Genomic DNA, 27867 nt, shown 5'->3' with positions numbered 1-27867 from the left:
AATTTTACCCTTTGTATACTTCTGCGCATCCAAAACTCTGCTTTCCGAATTCAATCCCGCACCAATTCCTGTTCATCCATCACCCCTCTCTTTGCTGACCTTCATTGGCTCTCTAGTCCTCAATGCTCAAATTTTAAATTTTTATCCCATGTGTAAATCCCTTCATTGCCAGCAACATCTGTAACCACTCCTGGCAGCCCAATGCTGCTGGATACAGGTTCAGAGATTCTACTGGTCGGTATTACATAATGAATAGTCCCAATCAGGCCAAGGAAGCTCTGTGAAAGTGACATGCTCATACTGACCCTCAAAGCATCATTTAAAGCATTGGTAATAGCCACTCCTTAAGCCACCAATATTGTCTGTAGTTTCTCATGTTACAAAAATCTTCCACGCTATGACAGTCTTCAGGTTATAAAAACAGAAATACTCAGCAAGTCAGGCAGCATCTGTGGCAAAAGAAACAGAGTTAACGTTTCAGGTCGATGATCTTTTTGACAGTCTCCAGAATGTTCTGCAGGTCATTGGAAACATTCTGCAGTGTGTTGTAGATCCATATTGTGGACTCCTTCCACTTCTTCACCATCTCATCGATATGCATAAAAACCGTCTCCACTGCCTGCACATAAAAACATAGAAAATAGGAGCAGGAGTAGGCCGTTCGGCCCTTCGAGCCTGCTCCACCATTCAATATGATCATGGCTGATCCTCTAACTCAATACCATATTCCCACTCTCTCCCCATATCCCTTGATGCCTTTTGTGTCCAGAAATCTATCTAGCTCCTTCTTAAATATATTCAGTGACTTGGCCTCCACAGCCTTCTGTGGTAGAGAATTCCACAGGTTCACCACCCTCTGAGTGAAAAAATTGCTCCTCATCTCTGTCCTAAATGTCCTAGCCCGTATCGTGAGACTATGCCCCCTTGTTCTGGACCCCCAGCCAGGGAAAACATCCTCCCTGCATCCAGTCTGTTTAGCCCTGTCAGAATTTTATATGTTTCAATGAGATCCCCTCTCATTCTTCCAAACTCGAGTGAATACAGGCCGAGTCGACCCAATCTCTCCTCATACGACAGTCCTGCCATCCCAGGAATCAGTCTGGTGACATGAAATCTATGTTCCCGAATCATTATTCTTTTGAAAGCTGGGCTCCAGAGACCTAGGTCCCTATGTTCCTCAGCCAAGGGCGGTGATTTCTCTACCTTCCATGAAGGAACAGTACTCTCTCCCCCTTCCATTCGCAAGTCCTCATGCGTGGTGCTTCACCCAGTGAAAACAATTCTCACTCACGAACTACAACCTCTTGAGTGGGTGTCTCTGTGTTGGTGCTGGAGTAGCTGAAATGCCATGATGGAGTTGGTGAGTATGTGTCAGCGGTTGTGTATCTGGATGTGATGAGAGTTGTGGATCTAGAAGTGCCTAGGTGGCTATCAGAGTGACTGGTTTTTTCTTGAAAGGCACCCCCTCGGATGTGAAAAACTGGAGAGCTTGTTTTTCTGTGGACCCAGTGACACTTGAGCTTGAAGTGGCTGAGTATATGGGCATTGCAATAATTTTCCAGAAGTACATAATGCTAACCATGATTAGCCTTTCCCAAAATTGCCCAACCTTTTCCATTGTCACCTTGCCTTCAACTTTGCCATTTTCCACAGCCTCTCCTGTCTGTCTGTCTATTATCTACAGAGCTTCCTGTGGACTCAGAGTTTTGAGTGATGGCGCTCCTCTCTGGTTGTATGTATCATGCGATAATTATGGGTGAGCTTTCCTTTGGAGGGAAAGAACAAAATGTTAAAGGCATGTGAGTGGCATTGATACTTGCCCAATATGAGATCTGCAGCATACGTAATTTCAGCTTCATGTGTCTTTAGGTTACATGTCCTTCAAGACTAGCAGAAACCCTTGTGACAGACAATGTGAGTTCATAGAGTGGTTGTGAAATCACACACTGTCTCACTGTTTTCAGAGGTTCCCCTTTAGTGTAAGTGAGTTTCCCTGACATCCAGGTGATGATATAGAAAGAGCATGAGAGGTAAGGAGGCGAATAAGCCCTTTACCATTTGTACAGAATCTTGAGTTACCTTGGCCACCCTTGTGAGCTCATTGAACTTCTTTCTGCACTGTGTAGCAGTTCTTTGGGCGGTGGAGGATGCTCTGACAGCTTCAGTAACCTCCCTCCACTGTGCCTTAATCCTTTTATTGGGTTTTCCCTGCTCAGTCTCAACAGTGGTTCCCTTCTAGCCTTATTTCAGCCAGTAAAACATCCACAGATGTATATGATAATCTGAGAGCCCTTATCGCTGCTGACCCTCTCTGAGGCTGCTGCTTTTTTTAGATATATTCTGCCACTTGTGGCCCCTGCTCTGGAAAAATACACGAAAATGTATAGGGCCTTGGTGAGACCACATCTGGAGTATTGTGAGCAGTTTTGGTCTCCTTATCTGAGGAAGGATGTCCTTGCCATGGAGGGAGTGCAACAAAGGTTTACCAGACTGATTCCTGGGATGGCAGGACTGACGTATGAGGAGAGATTGGGTCGACTAGGCCTATATTCACTAGCGTTTAGAAGAATGAGAGGTGATCTCATCGAAACATAAAATTCTAACAGGACTAGACAGACTAGATGCAGGGAGGATGTTCCCGATGGCTGGGGAGTCCAGAACAAGGGGGCATAGTCTCAGGATACGGGGTATGCCATTTAGAACCGAGATGAAGAGAAATTTCTTCACTCAGAGGGTGATGAACCTGTGGAATTCTCTACCATAGAAGGCAGTGGAGGCCAAGTCATTAGATGTATTCAAGAAGGAGATAGATATAGTTCTTAATGCTAAAGGGTTCAAGGGATATGGGGAAAAAGCGGGAACAGGGTACTGAGTTAGACGATCAGCCATGATCATTGTGAATGGCGGAACAAGCCCGAAGGGCTGAATGGCCTACTCTTGCTCCTATTTTCTATGTTTCTATGTTTCCCTTTAATTAACGGGAGCATTTTAAATACTCCAGCAGCACTCTGTGTCCCTCCCTTCCAGTGACTGTAAACCAATGCAGAGTACATACATAATCAGGACCCTCAGAGGAAAAACTGGCAGGTTAGAGGCAGAGCCACATTGGCAAGCGGAAGTCCCGCCTCTATACTCAACCGCCAACTGAGGGAAGTCAGCCCTGGGAATCAAACTTGGGATATTCTAGTCTGTGTGGCTCAGTTATATGGATCCTTATCAACCAGGCTGTCAGGGAAACTCCTAGGTATGTTCATGTATATAAACTGTTGATAACGATATTTCTTTTTCTACGTACTCAAAATCAATTCATAGGCGAGGAACGATTTTATAATATGTAAAAAAAACTTAATGAAATCTACTTAACAATGCTCCATATTGTTTAATGGGTGCAAAACCCTTTTTCTATATAATAAATATATGTTTTGATATTGTGACAGGCAGTACTTCTGACTGGGGAACAGGGGACAGCAAAAACAGTCATGATTAAAGGATATTTGAAGAAATATGATCCCGAAGAACACCTGTCCAAGAGTTTGAATTTCTCTTCTGCCACAGAGCCCTACATGTTCCAGGTAACATACAGTATTATGCATATTGTCTAAAAATGAGCTTGATGGATCTAACTGATACCAACTGTACAGGAGGTAGGAGTGCTCACTGTTTTACTTTAAGGTTCCTTTGACCTTGGCCACATTGTATAAGCCCTTTACCATTTGTACAGAATGTGCAATGGGGACGGTATCTAGAGTTACCTTGATCATCCTTGTGAGCTCATTGAACTTCTTTCTGCACTGTGTAGCAGTTCTTTGGGTGGTGGAGGATGTTCTGACAGCTTCAGTAACCTTCCTCCACTGTGCCTTAATCCTTTTATTGAGTTTCCTCTGCTCAGTCTCAACAGTGGTTCCCTATGCCAATAGTTAAGATAGAAGTTAAGGATTCCATCAAAAATATTTTATCTATGCAGCAGGTTTTTATATTTCTACATCAGTATGTTCACCACTGCACTCCAGACTCAGTCCTCTGCATAGACTCAAAGGAAAATATAAAAATTCCGCAGCCCTTTAATTACATCACAGCCCTTTAACTGTCTGCAGGCCTTTAATATCTGCAGCTGCCCAGCAATTTGCTGACCTTCAGGACAATGTGCCCAGTCAGATCCCGCTATACATGCTGAGCTAACACTTACCCACTTAAGTGGCAAATTGCAACTCACATGAAGTGCAGGTGATTGATGTCACTTCTGGGCAGAGACCATTTCCAATGTGCTCTTCCCCTTTTGCACACAGGCATCAGGACCCCAAGAATATTGGCTCCTCTGTCTTTTTCACTTAAGAACATAAGAAATAGGAGCAGGAGTAGGCCATACGGCCCCTCGAGACTGCTCTGCCATTCAATAAGATCATGGCTGATCTTCTACCTCAACTCCACTTTCCCGCCCTATCTCCATATCCCTTGATTCCCTTAGTGTCCAAAAATCTATCTATCTCAGTCTCGAATATACTCAATGACTGAGCTCCCACAGCCCTCTGGGGTAGAGAATTCCAAAGGTTCACAACTCTCTGAGTGAAGACATTTTTACTCATCTTAGTCCTAAATCGCCAACCCCTTACCTTGAGACTATGACCACTAGTTCTAGACTCTCCAGCCAGGATAAACAGCCTTTAGCATCTACCCTGTCAAGCTCTCTAAGAATTTTATGCATTTCAATGAGGTCTCCTCTCATTTTTCTAAACTACTGTGAATGTAGGCCCATTTTACTCAATCTCTCCTCTTAGGACAACCCTCTCATCCCAGCACAACCCTCTTATCCCAAGAATCAATCAAGTGAACCTTTGTTGCATGGTCTCACCAGAGCACTATATAATTGCAGCAAGACCTCCTTACTCTTATACTCCAACCCCCTTACAACAAAAGCTAACGTACCATTTGCCTTCCTAATTGCTTGCTGTATCAGCATGTTAACTTTCTATGATTTGTGTACAAGGACATCCAAATCTCTCTGAATACCAGCATTTCTTAGACTCTCACCTTTTAAAAAATATTCTGCTTTTCTATTCTTCCTACCAAAGTGGATAATTTCACATTTCCCCATTTAATACTCCATCTGCCACCTTCTTGCTCACTCACTTAACCTGTCTATATCCCTTTGCAGTCTCTTTGCATCCTTCTCACAGCTTACTTTCCCACCTAGCTTTGTATCATCAGCAAACTTAGATGAGGGAAGCGAGTGTAATGTATCCAAGTCATTGATATATATTGTAAACAGCTGAAGCCCAAGCTCTGATTCTTGCGACACCCCACTAGTTACAACCTGCCAACTCGAAAATGACCCGTTTATTCCTAATCTCTGTTTTCTGTCCATTAACCAATCCTCAATCCACGCTAATACATTACCCCCAATCCCACGAGCCCTAATCTCGTGTAAGAACCTTTTGAAAATCCATATATATACATCCACTGCTTCTCCCTTATTTAGCCTGCTAGTTACACCTTAAATAGCTGTACTTAAAATAGATAAGTCATCTGGTCCGGATGGGGTGCACCCTAGGATACTGAGGGAAGTAAGGTGGGAAATTGCAGAGGTACTGGCCATAATCTTCCAGACATCCTTAGATATGGGGGTGGTGCCAGAGAACTGGAGAATTGCAAATTTTACACCCTTGTTCAAAAAAGGGTGTAAAGATAAACCCAGCAACTATAGGCCAGTCAGTTTAACCTCGGTGGTGGGGAAACTTTTGGAAATGATAAGCCAGGACAGAATTAACAATCACTTGGATGTGGGGATTTATTAGGGAAAGCCAGCACGGATTTGTTAAAGTCAAATCGTGTTTAACCAACTTGATAGAGTTTTTTGATGAGGTAACAGAGAGGGTAGTTGAGGGCAATGCAGTTGATGTGGTGTATATGGACTTTCAAAAAGCATTTGATAAAGTGCCACATGGTAGGCTTGCTAATAAGATTGCGGCCCATGAAATAAAGGGGACAATAGCAACATGGATACAGAATTGGCTAAATGACAGGAAACAGAGAGTAGTGGTGAGTGGTTATTTTTCGGACTGGAGGGAGGTGTACAGTGGTGTTCCCCAGGGGTCGGTGCTGGGACCACTGCTTTTCTTGATATATATTAATGACTTGGACTTGGGAGTACAGGGCACAATTTCAAAATTTGCAGATGACACAAAACAAGAACAGTGAGGAGGATAGTGATAGACTTCAAGAGGATATAGACACTCTGCTCGCATAGGTGGACACGTGGCAGATGAAGTTTAACGCGAAAAAATTCGAGGTGATGCATTTTGGTAAAATGATGAGAGGCAATATAAACTAAAAGGGGTGGAGGAACTGAGAGATCTGGGGGTGTATATGCATCAATCATTGAAGGTGGCGGGGCAGGTTGAGAAAGCGGTTAAAAAAGCACACGCGATTCTGGGCTTTATAAATAGAGGCATAGAGTACAAAAGCAAGGAAGTCATGATGAACCTTTATAAAACACTGGTTCGGCCACAACTGGAGTATTGCGTCCAGTTCTAGGCAGCGCACTTTAGGAAGGATGTGAAAGCCTTAAAGAGGATGCAAAGGAAATTTACAAGAATAATTCCAGGGATGAGGGTCTTAAATTATGTGGATAGACTGGAGATGCTGGGATTGTTCTCCTTGGAACAGAGAAGGTTGAGAGGAGATTTGATAGAGGTGTTCAAAATCATGAAGGGTCTAGACAGAGTGGATAGAGAGAAACTGTTCCCATTAGTGGGAGGGTCAAGAACCAGAGGTCATAGATTTAAGGTGATTGGCAAAGGAACCAAAGGCAACATGAGGAACAACATTTTTACACAGCAAGTGATGAGGATCTAGAATGCACTGCCCGAGGGAGTGGTGGAGGCAGGTTCAATCATGGCCTTCAAAAAGGCAACTGGATAAGTACTTGAAACAAAGAAAGTGCAGGGCCACGGGGAAAGGGCGGGGTAGTGGGACTAGCTGGATTGCTCATGCATAGAGCCAGCATGGACTCGATGGGCTGAATGGCCTCCTTCTGTGCTGTCACCTTCTATGATCCTGTGATTCTATGATTTGTGAAACACGATTTCCCTTTCATAAAACCGTGTTGACTCTGCCTAATCATATTATGATTTTCTATGTGCCCTGTTACTTTGTCCTTAATAATAGATTCGAGCATTTTCCCTACTACTGATGTCAGGCTAACTGACCTGTAGTTCCCCATTTTCTCTCTCCCTTCTTTCTTGAATAGCAGGGTTACATTTGCTACCTTCCAATCCACGGGATCAGTTTTAGAATCTAGGGAATTCTGGAAGATCAAAGCCAATGCATCCACCATCTCTGCAGCCACAACCATACAAATGAAACTATCTACAAAAGCTACAACGCCAGTGCCGCCATATTTTATTATCCAAAATGTTTGTATCTCATACTCCAGTGCCTGCTAACATGGTGCTTCCCCTTCCAAACAGACTGTGTGTGCTGTGCTGCACATCTAATCTTGTGCTTCTTCCCGGTGCATCATGTGACACCCTGACAATCAGTTTACCTTTTCTGCCCAGTGCATAGTCATACAGCAACATGGCCCGGAGGCTGTGACAATGAAAACCCCTAGTGCTATGAACTGGACACAGTAATCTCGCAAGCAAAAGCAAAATACTGCAGATGCTAGAAATTTGAAATAAAAACAGAAAATGCGAGAATTACTCAGCAAGTTAGGCGGCATCTATGGAGTAAGAAACATAGTTAACGTTTCAGGTCGAAGACCCATCGTCAGAACTGGAAAAAGTTGAAGATTAGACAGTTTTTAAGCAAGTACAGAGCTAGGGAAAGGAGGGGGGAGGAAGGGGAGGGGAGAAAAGAACAAAAGGGAAGGTCACTGATAGGGTGGCAGCCAGGAGAGTTTAAATGACAAAGGGGATGATGGTGCAAGGCAAGGAGGGTGGTAATGGGACAAGTAAAGAAACAAAAGATGTATCTAGAGGAGCTGTGAATGGCAACAGAAGAACCATTACCGGCACTTGCAGTCCAAAAAAATGGGAGCAGTGTTTTTTTGATTCGTGCATGGGATGTGGGCGTCGCTGGCAAGGCCAGCATTTATTGCCAATCCCTAATTGTCCTTCAGAAGGTAGTGGTGAGCCGCCTTCTTGAACCGCTGCAGTCCGTGTGGTGACGGTTCTCCCACAGTGCTGTTAGGAAGGGAGTTCCAGGATTTTGACCCAGCGACAATGAAGGAACGGCGATATATTTCCAAGTCGGGATGGTTTGTGAGTTGGAGGGGAACGTGCAGGTGGTGTTGTTCCCATGTGCCTGCTGCTCTTGTCCTTCTAGGTGGTAGAAGTTGCGGGTTTGGGAGGTGCTGTCGAAGAAGCCTTGGCGAGTTGCTGCAGTGCATCCTGTGGATGGTACACACTGCAGCCACAGTGCGCCGGTGGTGAAGGGAGTGAATGTTTAGGGTGGTGGATGGGGTGCCAATCAAGCGGGCTGCTTTGTCCTGGATGGTGTCGAGCTTCTTGAGTGTTGTTGGAGCTGCACTCATCCAAGCAAGTGGAGAGTATTCCATCACACTCCTGACTTGTGCCTTGTAGATGGTGGAAAGGCTTTAGGGAGTCAGGAGGTGAGTCACTTGCCGCAGAATACCCAGCCTCTGACCTGCTCTCGTAGCCACAGTATTTATATGGCTGGTCCAGTTAAGTTTCTGGTCAATGGTGACCCCCAGGATGTTGATGGTGGGAGATTCGGCAATGGTAATGTCGTTGGAGGTCAAGGGGAGGTGGTTAGACTCTCTTGTTGGAGATGGTCATTGCCTGGCACTTATCTGGCGCGAATGTTACTTGCCACTTATGAGCCCAAGCCTGGATGTTGTCCAGGTCTTGCTGCATGCGGGCTCGGACTGCTTCATTATTTGAGGGGTTGCGAATGGAACTGAACACTGTGAAATCATCAGCGAACATCCCCATTTCTGACCTTATGATGGAGGGAAGGTCATTGATGAAGCAGCTGAAGATGGTTGGGCCTAGGACACTGCCCTGAGGAACTCCTGCAGCAATATCCTGGGTCTGACATGATTGGCCTCCAACAATCACTACCATCTTCCTTTGTGCTAGGTGTGACTCCTGCCACTGGAGAGTTTTCCCCCTGATTCCCATTGACTTCAATTTTACTAGGGCTCCTTGGTGCCACACTCGGTCAAATACTGCCTTGATGTCATGGGCAGTCACTCTCACCTCACCTCTGGAATTCAGCTCTTTTGTCCATGTTTGGACCAAGGATGTAATGAGGTCTGGAGCCGAGTGGTCCTGGCGGAACCCAAACTGAGCATTGGTGAGCAGGTTATTGGTGAGTAAGTGCCGCTTGATAGCACTGTCGACGACACCTTCCATCACTTTGCTGATGATTGAGAGTGGACTGATGGGGCAGTAATTGGCCGGATTGGATTTGTCCTGCTTTTTGTGGACAGGACATACTTGGGCAATTTTCCACATTGTCGGGTAGATGCCAGTGTTGTAGCTGTACTGGAACAGCTTGGCTAGAGGCGCAGTTAGTTCTGGAGCACATGTCTTCAGCACTACAGCCGGGATGTTGTCGGGGCCCATTGCCTTTGCTGTATCCAGTGCACTCAGCCGTTTTTTGATATCACGCGGAGTGAATCGAAACATGGCTTAAAGAGTGGCAAGACTGGCAGCTCAACATCCCTGGTTACAGGGTTTTCAGACACAATAGAGAGGGGGATAAAAAAGGAGGGGGGGTTAAGGAAACAATGACGGTTGTGAGGAGGGATGATATTTTAGAAGGAGCATCAAATGAGGCCTTATGGGTTGAGCTAAAGAATAAAAAAAGGGGCAGTCACACTACTGGTAGTGTACTATAGACCCCCAAACAGTCAGAGGGAGATGGAGGAGCAAATATGTCGGCAAATTTCTGAGAAGTGCAAAGACAATAAGGCAGTAATAGTAGGGGATTTCAACTACCCTAATATTAACTGGGATACAAACAGTGTGAATGGTATCGAGGGTGCAAAATTCTTAAATTGCATGCAGGAGAATTTTTTTAGCCAGCACATAGCAAGCCCAACGAGAGGGGTGGCAGTTCTGGATTTAGTTCTAGGAAATGAAGAGGGGGAGGTGGAAGAAGTAGCAGTGGGAGAGCATTTTGGTAGTAGTGATCATAATACAGTTAGTTTCAGCACAGTTATGGAAAAGGACAAAAACAGAGCAGGAGTTGAAGTTTTCAATTAGGGAAAGGCCAATTTTACTAAACTGAGAAGTGATTCAGCAGAAGTAAACTGGAAACAGCTACTGGAAGGTAAATCAGTGTCAGAGCAGTGGGAGACATTCAAAGGGATGATTCAAGGGGTTCAGGGTAAACATGTTCCCACAAAGAAAAAGGGAGGGGCTGCCAAATCTGGAGCCCCCTGGATGTCAAGAAGCATTCAGGGTAAGATAAGGCAGAGAAAGAAAGCCGATGATAGATACCGGGAACTCAATGCTACGGAAAGCTTAGAGGAGTATACAAAGTGCAGGGGTGAAGTTCAAAAGGAAATTAGGAAAGCAAAGAGAGGGCATGAGAAAATATTAGCAGGTAAAATCAAAGAAAACCCAAAGATGTTTCATAAATACATTAAAAGCAAGAGGCTAACTAAGGAAAGAGTAGGGCCTATTAGAGACCAAAAAGGTAAACTATGCGTGGAGGCAGAAGATGTGGTTATGGTTCTTAATGAACACTTTGCATCTCTCTTTGCAAAGGAGAGGGATGATACCGGTGTTGTGGGAAAAATCACCACTCGGAGTCAGACTTAAAGATTCAACATGCAGTTTATTGGACAAAGTACTTTGGGAGAAGGCTGGGCATTCCGCAACACCGCAGCTCCCTTCTCAACTTTAAAATGGTTGTCATGCTTTTTTATACCTTTGAAATACAGATTTCAGTAGCTTTTACATCATAAATCTTGATTACACACATTAACCAATTAAGTTCGCACAGCAACAACAGACAGTTTACACATTAACCAATTAAGTCTGCATAGCAACAACAGACTGCTTACGCATTACCCAGTTAAGTCCGAAGAACTGTTATCACCTTAAGACAGCATGCCTTTGTTTTATGCAGTCTGGTGCTATAGTTTTTATCAGTTCGTTATGAAATGTCCATTGTATTCTCAGACTGCAAGCCAGTTCTGGAATGTACAAACTCAACACTTTCAACTGTCTTTCCCACAGTCACAGAATCCATTTTATTTAATAGTGTCCCTTTGTTAATAGAATCCATTTTGTTTAATTAAGTGTCCATTTTATTAGTAGTCAAGCGTTATATTTAAGCCTTTAATTAAGGTTAGTCTAATCTACACAAAGCGCATTTCAATGTGGTTTTAGGGTAAATACCACTGTCGTGTACCCATTAGTCACTTCATCGTTGCCTTTAATTCAACAGTCCAAAATCCACGCTAACACCGGGATTGAAGTTAAGGAGGAGGAGTGTGAAATATTGGATGGGATAAACATAGTGAGAGAGGAAGTATTAAGGGGATTAACATCCTGGAAAGTAGATAAATCACCAGGGCCTGATGAAATGTATCCCAAGCTGTTAAAAGAAACCAGGGAGGAAATAGCGGAGGCTTTAACAATCATTTTCCAAACTTTACTGGATACAGGCGTAGTGCCGGAGGATTGGAGGACTGCTAACATTGTACCGTTGTTTAAAAAGGGAGCGAGGGATAGACCGAGTAATTACAGGCCAGTCAGCCTAACCTTGGTGGTGGGCAAATTATTGGAATCAATTCTGAGGGACAGGATAAATCGTTACTTAGAAAGGCATGGAGTAATCAAGGACAGTCAACATGGATTTGTTAATGGGAGGTCGAGTCTGACTAACTTGATGGAATTTTTCGAGGAGGTGACAAGGAGGATCGATGAAGGTAGTGCAATTGATGTAGTCGGCATGGATTTTAGCAAAGCTTTTGACAAGGTCCCACATGCAGACTGGTCAAAAAAGTAAAGGCCCATGGGATCCAAGGGAATGTGGCAAATTGGATCCAAAATTGGCTCAGTGGCAGAAAGCAAAGGGTAATGGTCGACGGGTGTTTTTGCGACTGGAAGGCTGTTTCCAGTGGGGTGCCGCAGGGCTCGGTACTAGGTCCTTTGCTTTTTGTGGTATACATTAACGATTTGGATTTAAACGTAGGGGGCATGATTAAGAAATTTGTGGATGACACAAAGATAGGCCGTGTGGTTGATCGTGAAGAGGAAAGCTGTAGATTTCAGGAAGATATCAATGAACTGGTCAGATGGGCAGAAAAGTGGCTAATGGAGTTCAATCTGGAGAAGTGTGAGGTAATGCATTTGGGGAGGGCAAACAAGGCAAGGGAATGCACAATAAATAGGAGGATACTGAGAGGTGTAGAGGAAGTGAGGGACCTTGGAGAGCATGTCCACAGATCTCTGAAGGTAGCAGGACAGGTAGATAAGGTGGTTAAGAAGGCATATGGAATGCTTTCCTTTATTAGCCGAGGCATAGAGTATAAAAGCAGGGATGTTATGCTGGAACTGTATAAAACACTAGTTAGGTCACAGCTTGAGTACTGCGCACAATTCTGGTCACCACATTACAGGAAGGATGTAATTGCACTAGAGGGTGCAGAGGAGATTTACAAGGATGTTGCCAGGACTGGAGAATTTTAGCTATAATGACAGATTGGATAGGCTGGGGTTGTTTTCCTTGGAACAGAGGAGGCTGTGAGGGGTGATTTGATTGAGGTGTACAAAATTATGAGGGGCCTAGATAGAGTGGATAGGAAGGACCTATTTCCCTTAGCGGAGGGGTCAATAACCAGGGGGGCATAGATTTAAAGCGATTGGTAGAAAGATTAGAACGGAGATGAGGAAAAGCTTTTTCACCCATTGGATGGTGGGGGCCTGGAACTCACTGCCTGAGAGGGTGGTAGAGGCAGAAACCCTCAACTCATTTAAAAAATGCCTGGTGTGTGCACCTGAAGAGCTGTGACCTGCAGGGCTACGGACCAAATGCGGGAAAAAGTGGGATTAGGCCGGGGTGGCTTGTTTCTCAGCCAGTGCGGACACGATGGGCCGAATGGCCTCCTTCTGTGCCGTAGATTTTCTATGATTCTATAATTGTATTATCCGCTCATGGATCTACTCTTATCTATCCAATCATAGCCAGTGCATCTACAGCAATGGCTTCTCTTCCCACCCCCACACCCTTACCGCTCGAGTCACCCTAGGATCTATCCCCAGCCATCTTCTCTTCCTCATCTCAGTACTGCTCCTTGATAACATCACCTGAAGAAATTGGTTTGGAAATTCTTCAGAGATGCTTCTGCTCTGCCGCCATAACTTTCCTGGAAATGTGGTGGAAACCCCGTTAACGTAGTTACAGTGGTGGAGCGGGAGCAATTCTTAGGAATTTCCCGGCCTTAGCTTCCAATTGTACACTGTACATCCAGCTCTGCCTCTCCACCACCTGTCTCAACTCTGTCACTGCCTCCATGCTGTCAGATTGCTTGTCCAACATCAAGTCTTGGAAGAGCCGTAATTCTCTCCAGTTGAACACTGGGAAGACCGAAGCCGTCATCTCCACTCCCCGGCCACTGTCTCAGGTTGAACCTGATTGTTCTCGGTGTCTTATTTGGCCCTGAGCTGAGCTTCCGAACCTACATGCTCTCCATTACAAAGACTGCTTACTGGGAAATAGCCTGTATCTTAGCGTTTGCATGGAAGAACTAAAAAAAACAGTGCTGAACTCCATTCTTGAGGAGCCTCTCTCTCCAGAAATCACACAGGGAAGCGTGATTCAGCTGAATTTAAAAGGGGAACAGTAAAGTTAAAAGGGTAGTTCTTCAGAAAGAAAATTTTAAAGAGGATCATCTGAGAGAAGAACTGCAGCTAAGGAAGAAAAGAATAGCAAAAGGGGAGTCCACCTACCAATCCAGGAAGCCTATTAGTCTGACGTCATTAATAGGTAAGATGCTTAAGGGGATCATAAGAGCTCCTTATGATCACCTGGATAGAGACGGAGTCATGAGTGACACTCAACAGTTTCTGGAAAAGAAAGTTATGTCTTACCAATTTACTAGAATATTTTTCAAGAAGTTACTAGGTTAGTAGATGAGGGTACCCCAATAGACATTGTCTACTTGGATTTTCAGAAAGCCTTTGGATAAGGTACCGCACAACAAGTTACTCTACAAGACAGAATCTTGTGGAATTGGTGAGAAGTTGCTGTAAATTAGTTCAGAATTGGCTACATTTCCTGGAGTAAGAAAGTTGTTATTAATGGTTGTGGATCTGCTTGGAGGTCGATTACTAGCGGCGTCCCACAGGGGTTGATGTTAAGGCCACTGCTTTTTACTGTTTTCATAAATGACCTTGATGTAAGCGTTGGAGGAATGGATGATTCCAAAATTTGTGAGAGTATTAGGACTGTGGAGGAGAACAAATTTCTGCAAGCAGATTTAAATGCACTGGGAGAATGAGCCAAACTCTGGCAAATGGTACTTAACCTAGATAAGTGCAGTGTTATGCATTTATGCACTCGATTATTGCAATTTAATAGAGTGGGGAACACACATATAAGTTACATAAGGGTAGAGCTAGGTTAAGTGTTAGGCAGTTCTTCTTTTTCCAGACGAAAGTAGATCTTTACAACAAGTTGCTGGCTCATGCAGTGAGTGCTGACTCTCTGCAAACCTTCAAAAGAGAGCTGGGCCGGTTCCTGGCTAGGGCAGAGATCATGCCCTATTAAAGGTAGGTGAAATACCAGGCAATATAAGCATAGTCATTGTGGTCTCCAGGACTAGTTTTCAACTACCTATGGGGGGTGGTAGAAGAATTTTCCAGATTTGTTTCCCTAATTGGGTTTATTTCTGTTTTTTGCCTCTCCCAGGAGATTACATGGCTACTGGTAGGTAGAGGGTCTCTAATCATGATGCTTCACACATGACGGCTGTGTGGGGCAGGAGTGAAGGACCAGATGGTCTTTTCTTGCACATCATATTTGTATGTATTTCATATGTATGTATGTACGAAAGTGGTTGGGCAGCAACAAGGAAGAGGTATTGTAGAGACTGGGTGAGATAAATAACAATATAAAATTCCACAGGTGCAAACTCAATGGGGCTGAAATTCCTGAGCTGGCAGAGGGCAGAAAAAGTGAGTTCCATTTGGGGGAGGGAGACCATGAGAACCCTGATCTTCTCCATCCCATATTCTGGTCAGGAGAGGACGAATCTTCTGCCTGCTCCCCTTCTGTTTGACAGAGACTTTGGAGGCTTGTCTTGGGAGTTCTGTCAACTCCCTCTCTGACCTCCCTGTCCTCGGCCTGTCACACTGTTCTTATGAAGCTCAACGGAAGCTCAAGGAAGAGCACCTCATCTTTCGATTCGACACTTTACAAACTTCTGGACTCAACATTGATTTCAATAATTTCAGATCATATGGGTACGGGAGCACAGTGGTTATGTTACTGGACTAGTAATCTGAAGTCATGAGTTCAAATCCTGCCACAGCAGCTGGGGAATTTAAATTCAATTAATTAAATAAAATCAGGAATTAAAATATCAGTAATGGAGGCCATGAAACTACCGGATTGTTGTAAAAACCCATCTGGTTCACGAAAGCCCTTCAGGGAAGGAAACCTGCCGTCCTTACCCGGTCTGGCCTATATGTGGCTCCAGACCCACAGCAATGTGGTTGATTTTAAATTGCCCTCTGAAATGGCCTAGCAAGCCACTCAGTTGTAAAATCTCGCTTAAAAAAGTCACAATAAGAATAAAACCGGACGGACCACGAGGCACCGGACACGACAAAGGCAAACCAAGCCCAATCAACCCTGCAAAGTCCTCCTCACTAACATCTGGGGACTTGTGCCAAAATTGGGAGAGCTGTCCCACAGACTAGTCAAGCAACAGCCTGACATAGCCATACTCACAGAATCATACCTTTCAGCCAACGTCCCAGACTCTTCCATCACCATCCCTGGGTATGTCCTGTCCCACTGGCAGGACAGACCCACCAGAGGTGGCGGTACAGTGATATGCAGTCAGGAGGGAGTGGCCCTGGGAGTCCTCAACATTGACTCTGGACCCCATGAAATCTCATGGCATCAGGTCAAATGTGGGCAAGGAAACCTCCTGCTGATTACCACCGACCGTCCTCCCTCAGCTGATGAATCAGTCCTCCTCCATGTTGAACACCACTTGGAGGAAGGACCGAATGTACTCTGGGTGGGGGACTTCAATGTCCATCACCAAGAGTGGCTCGAGCTGGCCGAGTCCTGGAGGACAGAGCTGCCACACTGGGTCTGCGGCAGGTGGTGAGCGAATCAACACAAGGGATAAACTTACTTGACCTCGTCCTCACCAATCTACCTGTCGCAAATGCATCTGTCCATGACAGTATTGGTAGGAGTGACCACCACACAGTCCTCATGGAGATGAAGTCCCGTCTTCGCACTGAGGATACCATCCAACGTGTTGTGTGGCACTACCACCGTGCTAACTGGGATAGATTCAGAACAGATCTAGCAGCTCAAAACTGGGCATACATGAGGTGCTGTGGGCCATCAGCAGCAGCAGAATTGTATTCCAGCACAATCTGTAACCTCATGGCCCGGCATATTCCTCACTCTACCTTTACCAACAAGCCAGGGGATCAACCCTAGTTCAATGAGGAGTGTAGAAGAGCATGCCAGGAGCAGCACCAGGCGTACCTATAAATGAGGTGCCAACCTGGTGAAGCTACAACAGAGGACTACGTGCATGCTAAACATCGAAAGCAATATGCTATAGACAGAACTAAGCGATTCCACGACCAACGGATCAGATCAAAGCTCTGCAGTCCTGCCATATCCAGTCGTGAATGGTGGTGGACAATTAAACAACTAACAGGAGGAGGAGGGTCTGTGAACATCTCCATCCTCAATGATGGCAGAGTCCAGCACGTCAGTGCAAAAGGCAAGGGTGAAGCGTTTGCAACCATCTTCAGCCAGAGGTGCCGAGTGGATGATCCATCTCGGCCTCCTCCCGATATCCCCACCATCCCAGAAGCCAGTCTTCAGCCAATACGATTCACTCCACGTGATATCAAGAAACGGCTGAGTGCACTGGATACAGCAAAGGTTATGGGCCCCGACAACATCCCGGCTGTAGTGCTGAAGGCTTGTGCTCCAGAACTAGCTGCGCCTCTAGCCAAGCTGTTCCAGTATAGCTACAACACTGGCATCTACCCGAAAATGTGGAAAATTGCCCAGGTATGTCCTGTCCACAAAAAGCAGGACAAATCCAATCCGGCCAATTACCGCCCCATCAGTCTACTCTCAATCATCAGCAAAGTGATGGAACATGTCGTCGACAGTGCTATCAAGAGGCACTTACTCAGCAATAACTTCTCACCGATGCTCAGTTTGGGTTCCACCAGGACCACTCGGCTCCAGACCTCTTTACAGCCTTGGTCCAAACATGGACAAAAGAGCTGAATTCCAGAGGTGAGGTGAGAGTGACTGCCCTTGATATCAAGGCAGTATTTGACCGAGTGTGGCACCAAGGAGCCCTTGTAAAATTGAAGTCAATGGGAATCAGGGGGAAAACTCTCCAGTGGCAGGAGTCATACCTAGCACAAAGGAAGATGGTAGTGATTGTTGGAGGCCAGTCATCTCAGCCCCAGGACATTGCTGCATGAGTTCCTCAGGGCAGTGTCCTAGGCCCAACCATCTTCAGCTGCTTTTTTTTTTATTCGTTCATGGGATGTGGGCATCGCTGGCGAGGCCAGCATTTATTGCCCATCCCTAATTGCCCTCGAGAAGGTGGTGGTGAGCCACCTTCTTGAACCACTGCAGTCCGTGTGGTGACGGTTCTCCCACAGTGCTGTTAGGAAGGGAGTTCCAGGATTTTGACCCAGCGACAATGAAGGAACGGCGATATATTTCCAAGTCGGGATGGTGTGTGACTTGGAGGGGAATGTGCAGGTGGTGTTGTTCCCATGTGCCAGCTGCTCTTGTCCTTCTAGGTGGTAGAGGTCGCGGGTTTGGGAGGTGCTGTCGAAGAAGCCTTGGCGAGTTGCTGCAGTGCATCCTGTGGATGGTACACACTGCAGCCACTGTGCGCCGGTGGTGACGGAAGTGAATGTTTAGGGTGGTGGATGGGGTGCCAATCAAGCGGGCTGCTTTATCTTGGATGGTGTCGAGCTTCTTGAGTGTTGTTGGAGCTGCACTCACCAAGCAAGTGGAGAGTATTCCATCACACTCCTGACTTGTGCCTTGTAGATGGTGGAAAGGCTTTGGGGAGCCAGGAGGTTAGTCACTTGCCGCAGAATACCCAGCCTCTGACCTGCTCTCGTAGCCACAGTATTTATATGGCTGGTCCAGTTAAGTTACCGATCAATGGTGACCCCCAGGATATTGATGGTGGGGGATTCGGCGATGGTAATGCCGTTGAATGTCAAGGGGAGTTGGTTAGACTCTCTCTTGTTGGAGATGGTCATTGCCTGGCACTTATCTGGTGCGAATGTTACTTGCCACTTATGAGCCCAAGCCTGGATGTTGTCCAGGTCTTGCTGCATGCGGGCTCGGACTGCTTCATTATTTGAGGGGTTGCGAATGGAACTGAACACTGTGCAGTCATCAGCAAACATCCCCATTTCTGACCTTATAATGGAGGGAAGGTCATTGATGAAGCAGCTGAAGATGGTTGGGCCTAGGACACTGCCCTGAGGAACTCCTGCAGCAATGTCCTGGGGCTGAGATGATTGGCCTCCAACAACCACTACCATCTTCCTTTGTGCTAGGTATGACTCCAGCCACTGGAGAGTTTTCCCCCTGATTCCCATTGACTTCAATTTTACAAGGGCTCCTTGGTGCCACACTCTGTCAAATGCTGCCTTGATGTCAAGGGCAGTCAGTAAGTGCCGCTTGATAGCACTGTCGACGACACCTTCCATCACTTTCCTGATGATTGAGAGTAGACTGATGGGGCGGTAATTGGCCGGATTGGATTTGTCCTGCTTTTTGTGGACAGGACATACCTGGGCAATTTTCCACATTGTCGGGTAGATGCCAGTGTTGTAGCTGTACTGGAACAGCTTGGCTAGAGGCGCAGCTAGTTCTGGAGCACAAGTCTTCAGCACTACAGCTGGGATGTTGTCGGGGCCCATAGCCTTTGCTGTATCCAGTGCACTCAGCCGTTTCTTGATATCACGTGGAGTGAATCGGAATTTGCCGAAGATTGGCTTCCGTGATGGTGGGGATATCGGGAGGAGGCAGAGATGGATCATCCACTTGGCACTTCTGGCTGAAGATGGTTGCAAACGCTTCAGCCTTGTCTTTTGCACTCACGTGCTGGACTCCGCCATCATTGAGGATGGGGATGTTTGCAGAGCCTCCTCCTCCCGTTAGTTGTTTAATTGTCCACCACCATTCACGACTGGATGTGGCAGGACCGCAGAGCTTTGATCTGATTCGTTGGTTGTGGAATCGCTTAGCTCTGTCTATAGCATGTTGCTTCCGCTGTTTAGCATGCATGTAGTCCTGAGTTGTAGCTTCACCAGGTTGGCACCTCATTTTTAGGTACACCTGGTGCTGCTCCTGGCATGCTCTTCTACACTCCTCATTGAACCAGGGTTGATCTCCTGGCTTGTTGGTAATGGTAGAGTGAGGAATATGCCGGGCCATGAGGTTACAGATTGTGCTGGAATACAATTCTGCTGCTGCTGATGGCCCACAGCGCCTCATGGATGCCCAGTTTTGAGCTGCTAGATCTGTTCTGAATCTGTCCCATTTAGCATGGTGGTAGTGCCACACAACACGTTGGATGGTGTCCTCAGTGCGAAGACGGGACTTCATCTCCACGAGGACTGTGCGGTGGTCACTCCTACCAATACTGTCGTGGACAGATGCATTTGCGACTGGTAGATTGGTGAGTACGAGGTCAAGTAAGTTTTTCCCTCGTGTTGGTTCGCTCACCACCTGCTGCAGGCCCTATCTAGCAGCTAAGTCCTTCAGGACTCGGCCAGCTGTGGTGCTACCGGGCCACTCTTGGTGATGGACATTGTAAGTCCCCCACCCAGAGTACATTCTGTGCCCTTGCTACCCTCAGTGCTTCCTCCAAGTGGTGCTCAACATGGAGGAGGACTGATTCATCAGCTGAGGGAGGACAGGTTGGTGGTAATCAGCAGGAGGTTTCCTTGCCCATGTTTGACCTGATGCCATGAGATTTCATGGCGTCCAGAGTCAATGTTGAGGACTCCCAGGGCCACTCCCTCCTGTCTGTATATCACTGTACCGCCACCTCTGGTGGGTCTGTCCTGCCAGTGGGACAGGACATACCCAGGGATGGTGATGGAAGAGTCTGGGACGTTGGCTGGAAGGTATGATTCTGTGAGTGTGGCTATGTCAGGCTGTTGCTTGACTCGTCTGTGGGACAGCTCTCCCAATTTTGGCACAAGTCCCCAGATGTTAGTAAGGAGGACCTTGCAGGGTCATAGAGTCATACAGCACGGATAGAGGCCCTTCGGCCCATCGTGTCCGCGCCGGCCATCAGCCGGCCATCGACTGGGCTTGGTTTGCCGTTGCCGTTGTCGTGTCCGTTGCCTAGTGGTCCGTCCGGTTTTATTCTTATTATGACTTTTTTAAGCGAGATTTTACAACTGAGTGGCTTGCTGGGCCATTTCAGAATCAACCACATTGCTGTGGGTCTGGAGTCACATGTCGGCCAGACCAGGTAAGGACAGCAAGTTTCCTTCCCTAAAGGGCATTAGTGAACCATATGGGTTTTTACGACAATCTGGTAGTTTCATAGCCATCATTACTGATACTCGTATTTTAATTCCAGATTTTTATTTAATTAATTTAATTGAATTCAAATTCGCCAGCTGCCGTGGCGGGATTTGAACTCATGAACTCTGGATTTTAGTCCAGGCCTCTCGATTACTCGTCCAGTAACATAACCACTATGCTACCGTACCCTCAATGACCTTCCCTCCATCATAAGGTCAGAAATGGGGATGTTCGCTGATGATTTCACAGTGTTCAGTTCCATTTGCAACCCCTCAAATAATGAAGCAGTCCGAGCCCGCATGCAGCAAGACCTGGACAACATCAAGGAATGGGCTCATAAGTGGCAAGTAACATTTGCGCCAGACAAGTGCCAGGCAATGACCATCTCCAACAAGAGAGAGTCTAACCACCTCCCCTTGACATTCAACGGCATTACCATCGCCGAATCCCCCACCATCAATGTCCTGGGGGTCACCATTGACCAGAAACCTAACTGGACCAGCCATATAAATACTGTGGCTACAAAAGCAGGTCAGAGGCTGGGTATTCTGCGGCGAGTGACTCGCCTCCTGACTCCCCAAAGCCTTTCCACCATCTACAAGGCACAAGTCAGGAGTGTAATGGAATACTCTTGTCTGGATGAGTGCAGCTCCAACAACACTCAAGAAGCTCGACATCATCCAGGACAAAGCAGCCCGCTTGATTGGCACCCCATCCACCACCCTAAACATTCGCTCCCTTCACCACCGGCGCACAGTGGCTGCAGTGTGTACCATCCACAGGATGCACTGCAGCAACTCGCCAAGGTTTCTTCGACAGCACCTCCCAAACCTGCGAACTCTACCACCTAGTCGGATCTGGTGATGGGTGGCTAAATCAGTTGTGTGCTAGATATTCTCAAGTCACCCCTTGACTTGAGGGAAGAAAGATATACCCTGGGGAACAACCATAATGGAAATGAGTAAGGGTTTTATTGGGGACAGGGGCGTCAAAGGTGGAAGTGCACGAGTGGTTGAGCAGATTGACTGCAGAAGTATTACAACAACTGGAGGGCCAGAGGCTCGGCAGTTGGGAGTTTGAGTCAGTTGTAAGTGACTTGGGGGTGATATTTTTCCAGGGACAGACACAAAAGCAATTGGAGAAGGAACATAGGTGAATTCATGCAAATATGGGGCCCCCGGTTAAGTGCACCATTATGCAGAAAAACTGCATACAACTGCTGGATCAAAATATAATACCATTTAAAAATACTGTCAGAAGCAGGCGTGGCAGAGGCGGCAGATTCATTAGAATATAAATACAAAATTAAGCAGTTTCATTTAAGCATAGAATATTGTGATATGACATGCTTTATTATTAATGCAGTGTGTAACCATTCTTTGGACCTTTTTTTCATGCATTTTGCTACGTGTTTGTATTTTAATGCATGGGAGTGGGGGATATCCGGAGGGACTCAGATTCTTCCTGGTGCCTAAGACGTTAAGAATTCTTAATCCAGCTCTGGGAAGGTAGGGTTTAGAGGCTGTGAGTAATGAGAGTTACAAGGAAGTGGACGTAGATGGCCTTATCTGCGATCGGGCAAAATACCTAAGAGGGGAGAAATTAAAGGTGGCATGACTGGTTGACAGTTAGGGGAGGAGACAGAAGAGAATGGTCCAAGAGAGGCCAAGAGAGAAAATAGAAGTAATGGGCTCGGTTCCAAAGTGGCAACCAACATGTGCGCAAACGGACATGGGATTCTGGGGATCTTCCGCTGAAATTCAACCCCTACATTTCATGTGAAGTCACACAGATATCTCTTTTTTTTAACATTGAAGCTTCTATTGCATAATTAGTATGGATCTTTAAAAATGGTCTGTGAATAGGTGCTACAGATAATAACAATAAGTAAATATCTTTGCAGAGAACTGTTGAAAGTTATGTGGAGAAGCGTGTGGGGAGTACATATGGACCTCCAAGTGGACGTAAAATGACTATATTCGTTGATGATATCAACATGCCAATTATCAATGAGTGGGGAGATCAGGTAAAACACTTTAACTTTTAATACTTTAGCCTAGATTTACCCATTGGTGTTATCTCAGATGGGCCGGACTTCTACTTGTCACAGAGATGCACTCCTGACCCAAACTGAACTTCTAACCTTGGTGTCATTTGGATATATAGGGGTTTCTCTAGCTCCGTCGCATCTAATGCTGCCATCTTCCACACCAGAGCTTCTGAAATGTCCTCTTTTTCCTCAGCAAGAATTCCCCTCCACCATGGTTCATAGGACCCTTGACCGAGTTCGAGCCATGCTATTGCCCTTACACCTTTTCCCCCTTATGCAACAAGACTTTCTGCCTGTTGAACCAGGAGTCTCATGCTTTGCCAGTGGCCGTGAGAGCCCTTACCTTCTTTGCCACTGGCTCCTTTTAGTCTGCTACAGAGGACATCAGTCGCATCTCCCAGACTGCACTACACAGCTGGTCATCGAGGTTCTGTTTTCCAGGGGTGAGCAGTATATCACCTTCTCCATTGACCTCACAGTCAACATGAAAGAATCATAGAATCATAGAATCATACAATGATACAGCACAGGAGTCCATTTGGCCCATCGTGCCTGTGCCAGCTCTTTGAAAGAGCAATCCAATTAGTACCGTTGCCCTGGTCTTTCCCCATATCCCTGCAAATTTCTCCACTTCAACTATTTATCTAATTCCCTTTTGAAAGTTATTATTGAATCTGCTTCCACCACCCTTTCAGGCAGTGCATTCCAGATCATAACAACTCGCTGCATAAAAAAAATTTTCCTCATATTTCTCCTTATTTACTCTATCAAAACTGTTCATGATTTTGAACACCTCTCTCAAGTCTCCCCTTAACCTTCTCTGCTCTAAGGAGAACAACCCCAGCTTCTCCAGTCTCTCCACATAACTGAAGTCCTCCATCCTTAATATCATTCTAATAAATCTCCTCTGCTCCCTCTCTCAGGCCTTGACATCCTTCCTGAAGTGTGGTGCCCAGTATTGAACATGACACTCCAGCTGGGGCCTAGCCAGTGTTTTATAAAGATTGAGCATAACTTCCTTGCCTCTATTTATAAAGCCAAGAATCCCATATGCCTTTTTAACAGCCTTCTTAACTTGTCCTGCCACCTTCACAAAGACTTGTATACATGTACCCCAAGGAGTCTTTGTTCCTGCAAACCCTTTAAAATTGTATCATTTATACTGCCTCTCCAAAATTAATCACATCACACTTCTCTCCATTAAATTTCATCTGCCATATGTCTGCCCATTTCACCAGTCCTGAAGTCTGTTACTATCCTCCACATTGCATACTACATTTCCAAGTTTCGTGTCATCTGCAAACTTTGAAATTATACCCTCTATATCCAAGTCCAGGTCATTAATATATATCAAAAAGAGCAGTGGTCCTAATACTGACCCCTGGAGAACACCACTGTATACTTCCGTCCAGTCTGAAACACAACTGTTCGTCACTACTATCTGCTTTCTGTCCCTTAACCAATTTTTTATCCACACTGCCACTGTCTCTCTAATTCATTTTGAAACTTAACGCTCAACTCAACACACAGTCTTAACCACGCACGCCTGAACATGACCTATAGTGCCCGGGGGACCCCCTACCAGCGCTATTTAAAGGGACCATACAGGTGTTGCACGTTATTTGCTGGACTATTGCTTCTGGCTGTTAGTGGAACAGGAAGTGTTTTTTGAAGATCCCTAAGAGTTGCTACAATACATTTGAGAGTGGTTTGGCAGATACTACCTTACGGTTTGGAAAATTACAACCATGATTGAACAACATTCCTGGCAACCATGGGTGGTCTGCTAGGGCTCCAGCTGGGTATTGAGCAAGACTGGGAGCGTGCAGAGAGGCCACGCACAGCAGGTCAAGCTGCGAGGAGAGGGAGGAGGACAAGGCACAGGGCACTGAGTAGGAGGCCATATCCAATGAGGGCCTTTTGGACCAATTCTCTTACCTCAACATGAGCGAGAAGCATTGCATTCGACGGCTGAGGTTCACCAAGGAGGCCCTGATGGAGATCTGTCAACTGGTGCGTCCACAACTGCAGCCTCAAAGCAGGGCAAGGACAGCATTGCATGTGGCTATGAAGGTGACCGTGGCACTGAACTTCTATGGCTCAGGATCATTTCAGGCCTCTGCTGGCGACATGTGCAACATCTCACAGTATGCAGTGCGCTGCTGCATAAGGGAGGTCACAGACGCACTGTACCACATGAGGAACATGTTCATCATCTTCCCTCTTGACAGAGACAAGCATAGAATCATAGAATCCCCACCTGTCCGCTCTCAAATGACCATAAAATTGCCCTCCATCTGATTATACATTGGTTTCCCCCTCAGCTCATTGCACGAATAAAAAGCACCAGCAAATGCAAATTCGAAGTCACATTTATCAATTAACAAATAAAATTATGCAAACAGAACAGAACTATTCACCCTTGGGCATTCCCTTAGTGCCTGTTGCTCGTGTGCCTTTGCCTTTCCTAATGCTCCTACGAGGTGCATCCCTAGTAGCTGGAGCATGGGTAGTGGAAGGCTGCTGACCTTCAATTCAAGAGCGTGCAGATGGCCTTGGAGGACGCCTCGAGCAGCTCTGGGCTGGGGAGGGCCTGTCTTCTGATGGCACCATCTCATCATGGGCTGCAGCAGTCTGGCTTGGCTGGCTGACAGGCAACGACAAGGGCACTGGCAGAGTAGCAGGGGTGGGAGCAGGAATGCTGTCATCCTGAGAGAGGACAGTGGATCCGACTGCCATGGTGCCACTGCCACTCTCCTGTGGCAGCACTTCAGCAATCCTGGTGATCAGCTGGAGAACAGAATGCTGGAGTGCTGTGACGCCCTGGAAGCCCCGTTCCACAGTGGTCCCCAGAGCAACAATAGCAGCAGTCTGCGCTTCCAAGGCAACAGTCTGAGCTGCAACCGTAGCTTGCAGACCTTTGATCACATCAGTTTGTGCTGCAGTGGCAGCTGGGACATCGGCCATCAGGCGCTGCATCATAGTGGGTTCCACAGGTGTGCTGATGGAGATGACCACCCATTCCACGTGAGAAAGGATGGGCTCCAAGCACTGGGCAAAGCCCTGTGCCAAGTTAGAATCATAGAATCATAGAAAGGTTCAGCACGGAAAGAGGCCATTCGGTCCATCGAGCCCATGCCGGCTCTATGCAAGTGCAATCCAGCTAGTCCCACTCCCCCACCCTATCCTCGTAGCCCTGCAAATTTTTTCCTTTCAAGTACTTATCCAGTTCCCTTTTCAAAGCCATGATTGAATCTGCCTCCACCACCCCCTCGGGCAGTGCATTCCAGATCCTAACCACTCGCTATGTAAAAAAGTTTTTCCTCATGTCATCTTTGGTTCATTTGCCAATCACCTTAAATCTATGTCCTCTGGTTCTTGACCCTTCTGCTGGGAACAGTTTCTCTCTATCTATTCTGTCTACACCCTTCATGAATTGAAATACCTCTATCAAATTTCCTCTCAACCTTCTCTGTTCCAAGGAGAACAACCCCAGCTTCTCTAGTCTATCCACATAACTAAAGTCCCTCATCCCTGGAATAAATTTCACATCTTTCCTAAAGTGTGGTGCCCAGAACTGGACACAATACTCCAGTTGTGGTCGAGCCAGTGTTTTATAAAGGTTCATCGTAACTTCCTTACTTTTGTACTCTATGCCGCTACTTATAAAGCCCAGGATTCCATATGCTTTTTTAACCGCTTTCTCAACCTGCCCGGCCACTTTCAACAATATGTGTACATATACCACCAGATCTGTCTGAGCCTATACCCTTTTTAGAATTGTGCTCTCTAGATTTATTGCCTCTCCTCGTTCTTCCTACCAAAATGCATCACTTTGCATTTTTCTGCGTTAAATTTCATCTGCCACATATCCGCCCGTTCTACCAGCCTGTCTATACCCTCTTGAAGTCTATCACTATCCTCCTCACTGTTCACTAAACTTCCAAGGTTTGTGGCATCTGCAAATTTGGAAATTGTGCCCTGTACACCCAAGTCCAAGTCATTAATATACATCAAGAAAAGCAGTGTTCCCAGTACCGACCCCTGGGGAACACCACTGCACACCTCCCACCAGTCCAATAAACAATTGTTCACCACTACTCTCTGCTTCCTGTTACTTAGCCAATTTTGTATCCATGTTGCTACTGCCCCCTTTATTCCATGCGCTTCAAGCTTGATGATAAGTCTATTATGCGGCACTTTATCAAACGCCTTTTGAAAGTCCATATACACCACATCAACTGCATTGCCCTCATCGACCCTCTCTGTTACCTCATTAAAAAACACTATCAAGTTAGTTAAACATGATTTGCCTTTAAAATATCTGTGCTGACTTTCCCTAATCAATCCACACTTGTCCAAGTGACAGCTAGTTCTGTCCTGGATTATCGTTTCTAATAGTTTCCCCATCATGGAGGTTAAACTGACTGGCCTCTAATTGCTGGGTTTACTACACCCTTTTTTGAACAAGGGTGTAACATTTGCAATTCTCCAGTCCTCTGGCACCACCCCCGTATCTAAGGATGTTTGGAAGATTATGGCCAGTACATCCGCAATTTCCACCATTACTTCCCTCAGCAACCTAGGATGCATCCCATCTGGACCGGGTGACTTATCTACTTTAAGTACAGCCAGCCTTCCTAGTACCTCCTCTTTATCAATTATTAGCCCATTCAGTATCTCAACTACATCTTCCTTTACTGAGATTCTGGCAGCATCTTCTTCCTTGGTAAAGACAAATGCAAAGTACTCATTTAGTCACGCCCTCTGCCTCCATGAGTAGATCTCCCTTATGGTCCCTAATTGGCTCCACCCCTCCTCTTACTACCCGTTCACTGTTTACATGCTTATAGAAGACTTTTAGATTTCCTTTTATGATGGCAGCCAATCTATTCTCATACTCTCTCTTTGCCCCTCTTATTTCCTTTTTCACTTCCCCTCTGAACTTTCTAAATTCAGTCTGTTTCTCACTTGTGTTATTAACCTGAGCATCTGTCATATGCCCCTTTTTTCTGCTTTATCTTACTCTCTATCTCTTTTGT

The 27867-nt window shown here is 46.0% G+C and overlaps 1 protein-coding gene across 1 annotated transcript in view; it reads left to right on the top strand.

Annotated features, from left to right (window-relative positions):
* The window catches only part of LOC137322209 (dynein axonemal heavy chain 8-like), a 1675662-nt gene that overhangs the window by 1120097 nt on the left and 527698 nt on the right, over positions 1-27867 (top strand). The window contains exons 62-63 of the mRNA XM_067985325.1: positions 3438-3572; positions 22679-22801. Of these exons, the coding sequence (XP_067841426.1) occupies positions 3438-3572; positions 22679-22801 (258 nt within the window). The remainder of the gene's footprint in view (positions 1-3437; positions 3573-22678; positions 22802-27867) is intronic.

The sequence above is a fragment of the Heptranchias perlo genome, chromosome 5 (genome assembly GCF_035084215.1).
Source record: "Heptranchias perlo isolate sHepPer1 chromosome 5, sHepPer1.hap1, whole genome shotgun sequence".
Classification (NCBI taxonomy): domain Eukaryota; kingdom Metazoa; phylum Chordata; class Chondrichthyes; order Hexanchiformes; family Hexanchidae; genus Heptranchias; species Heptranchias perlo.
This window is presented reverse-complemented; position numbering and strand designations above follow the sequence as displayed.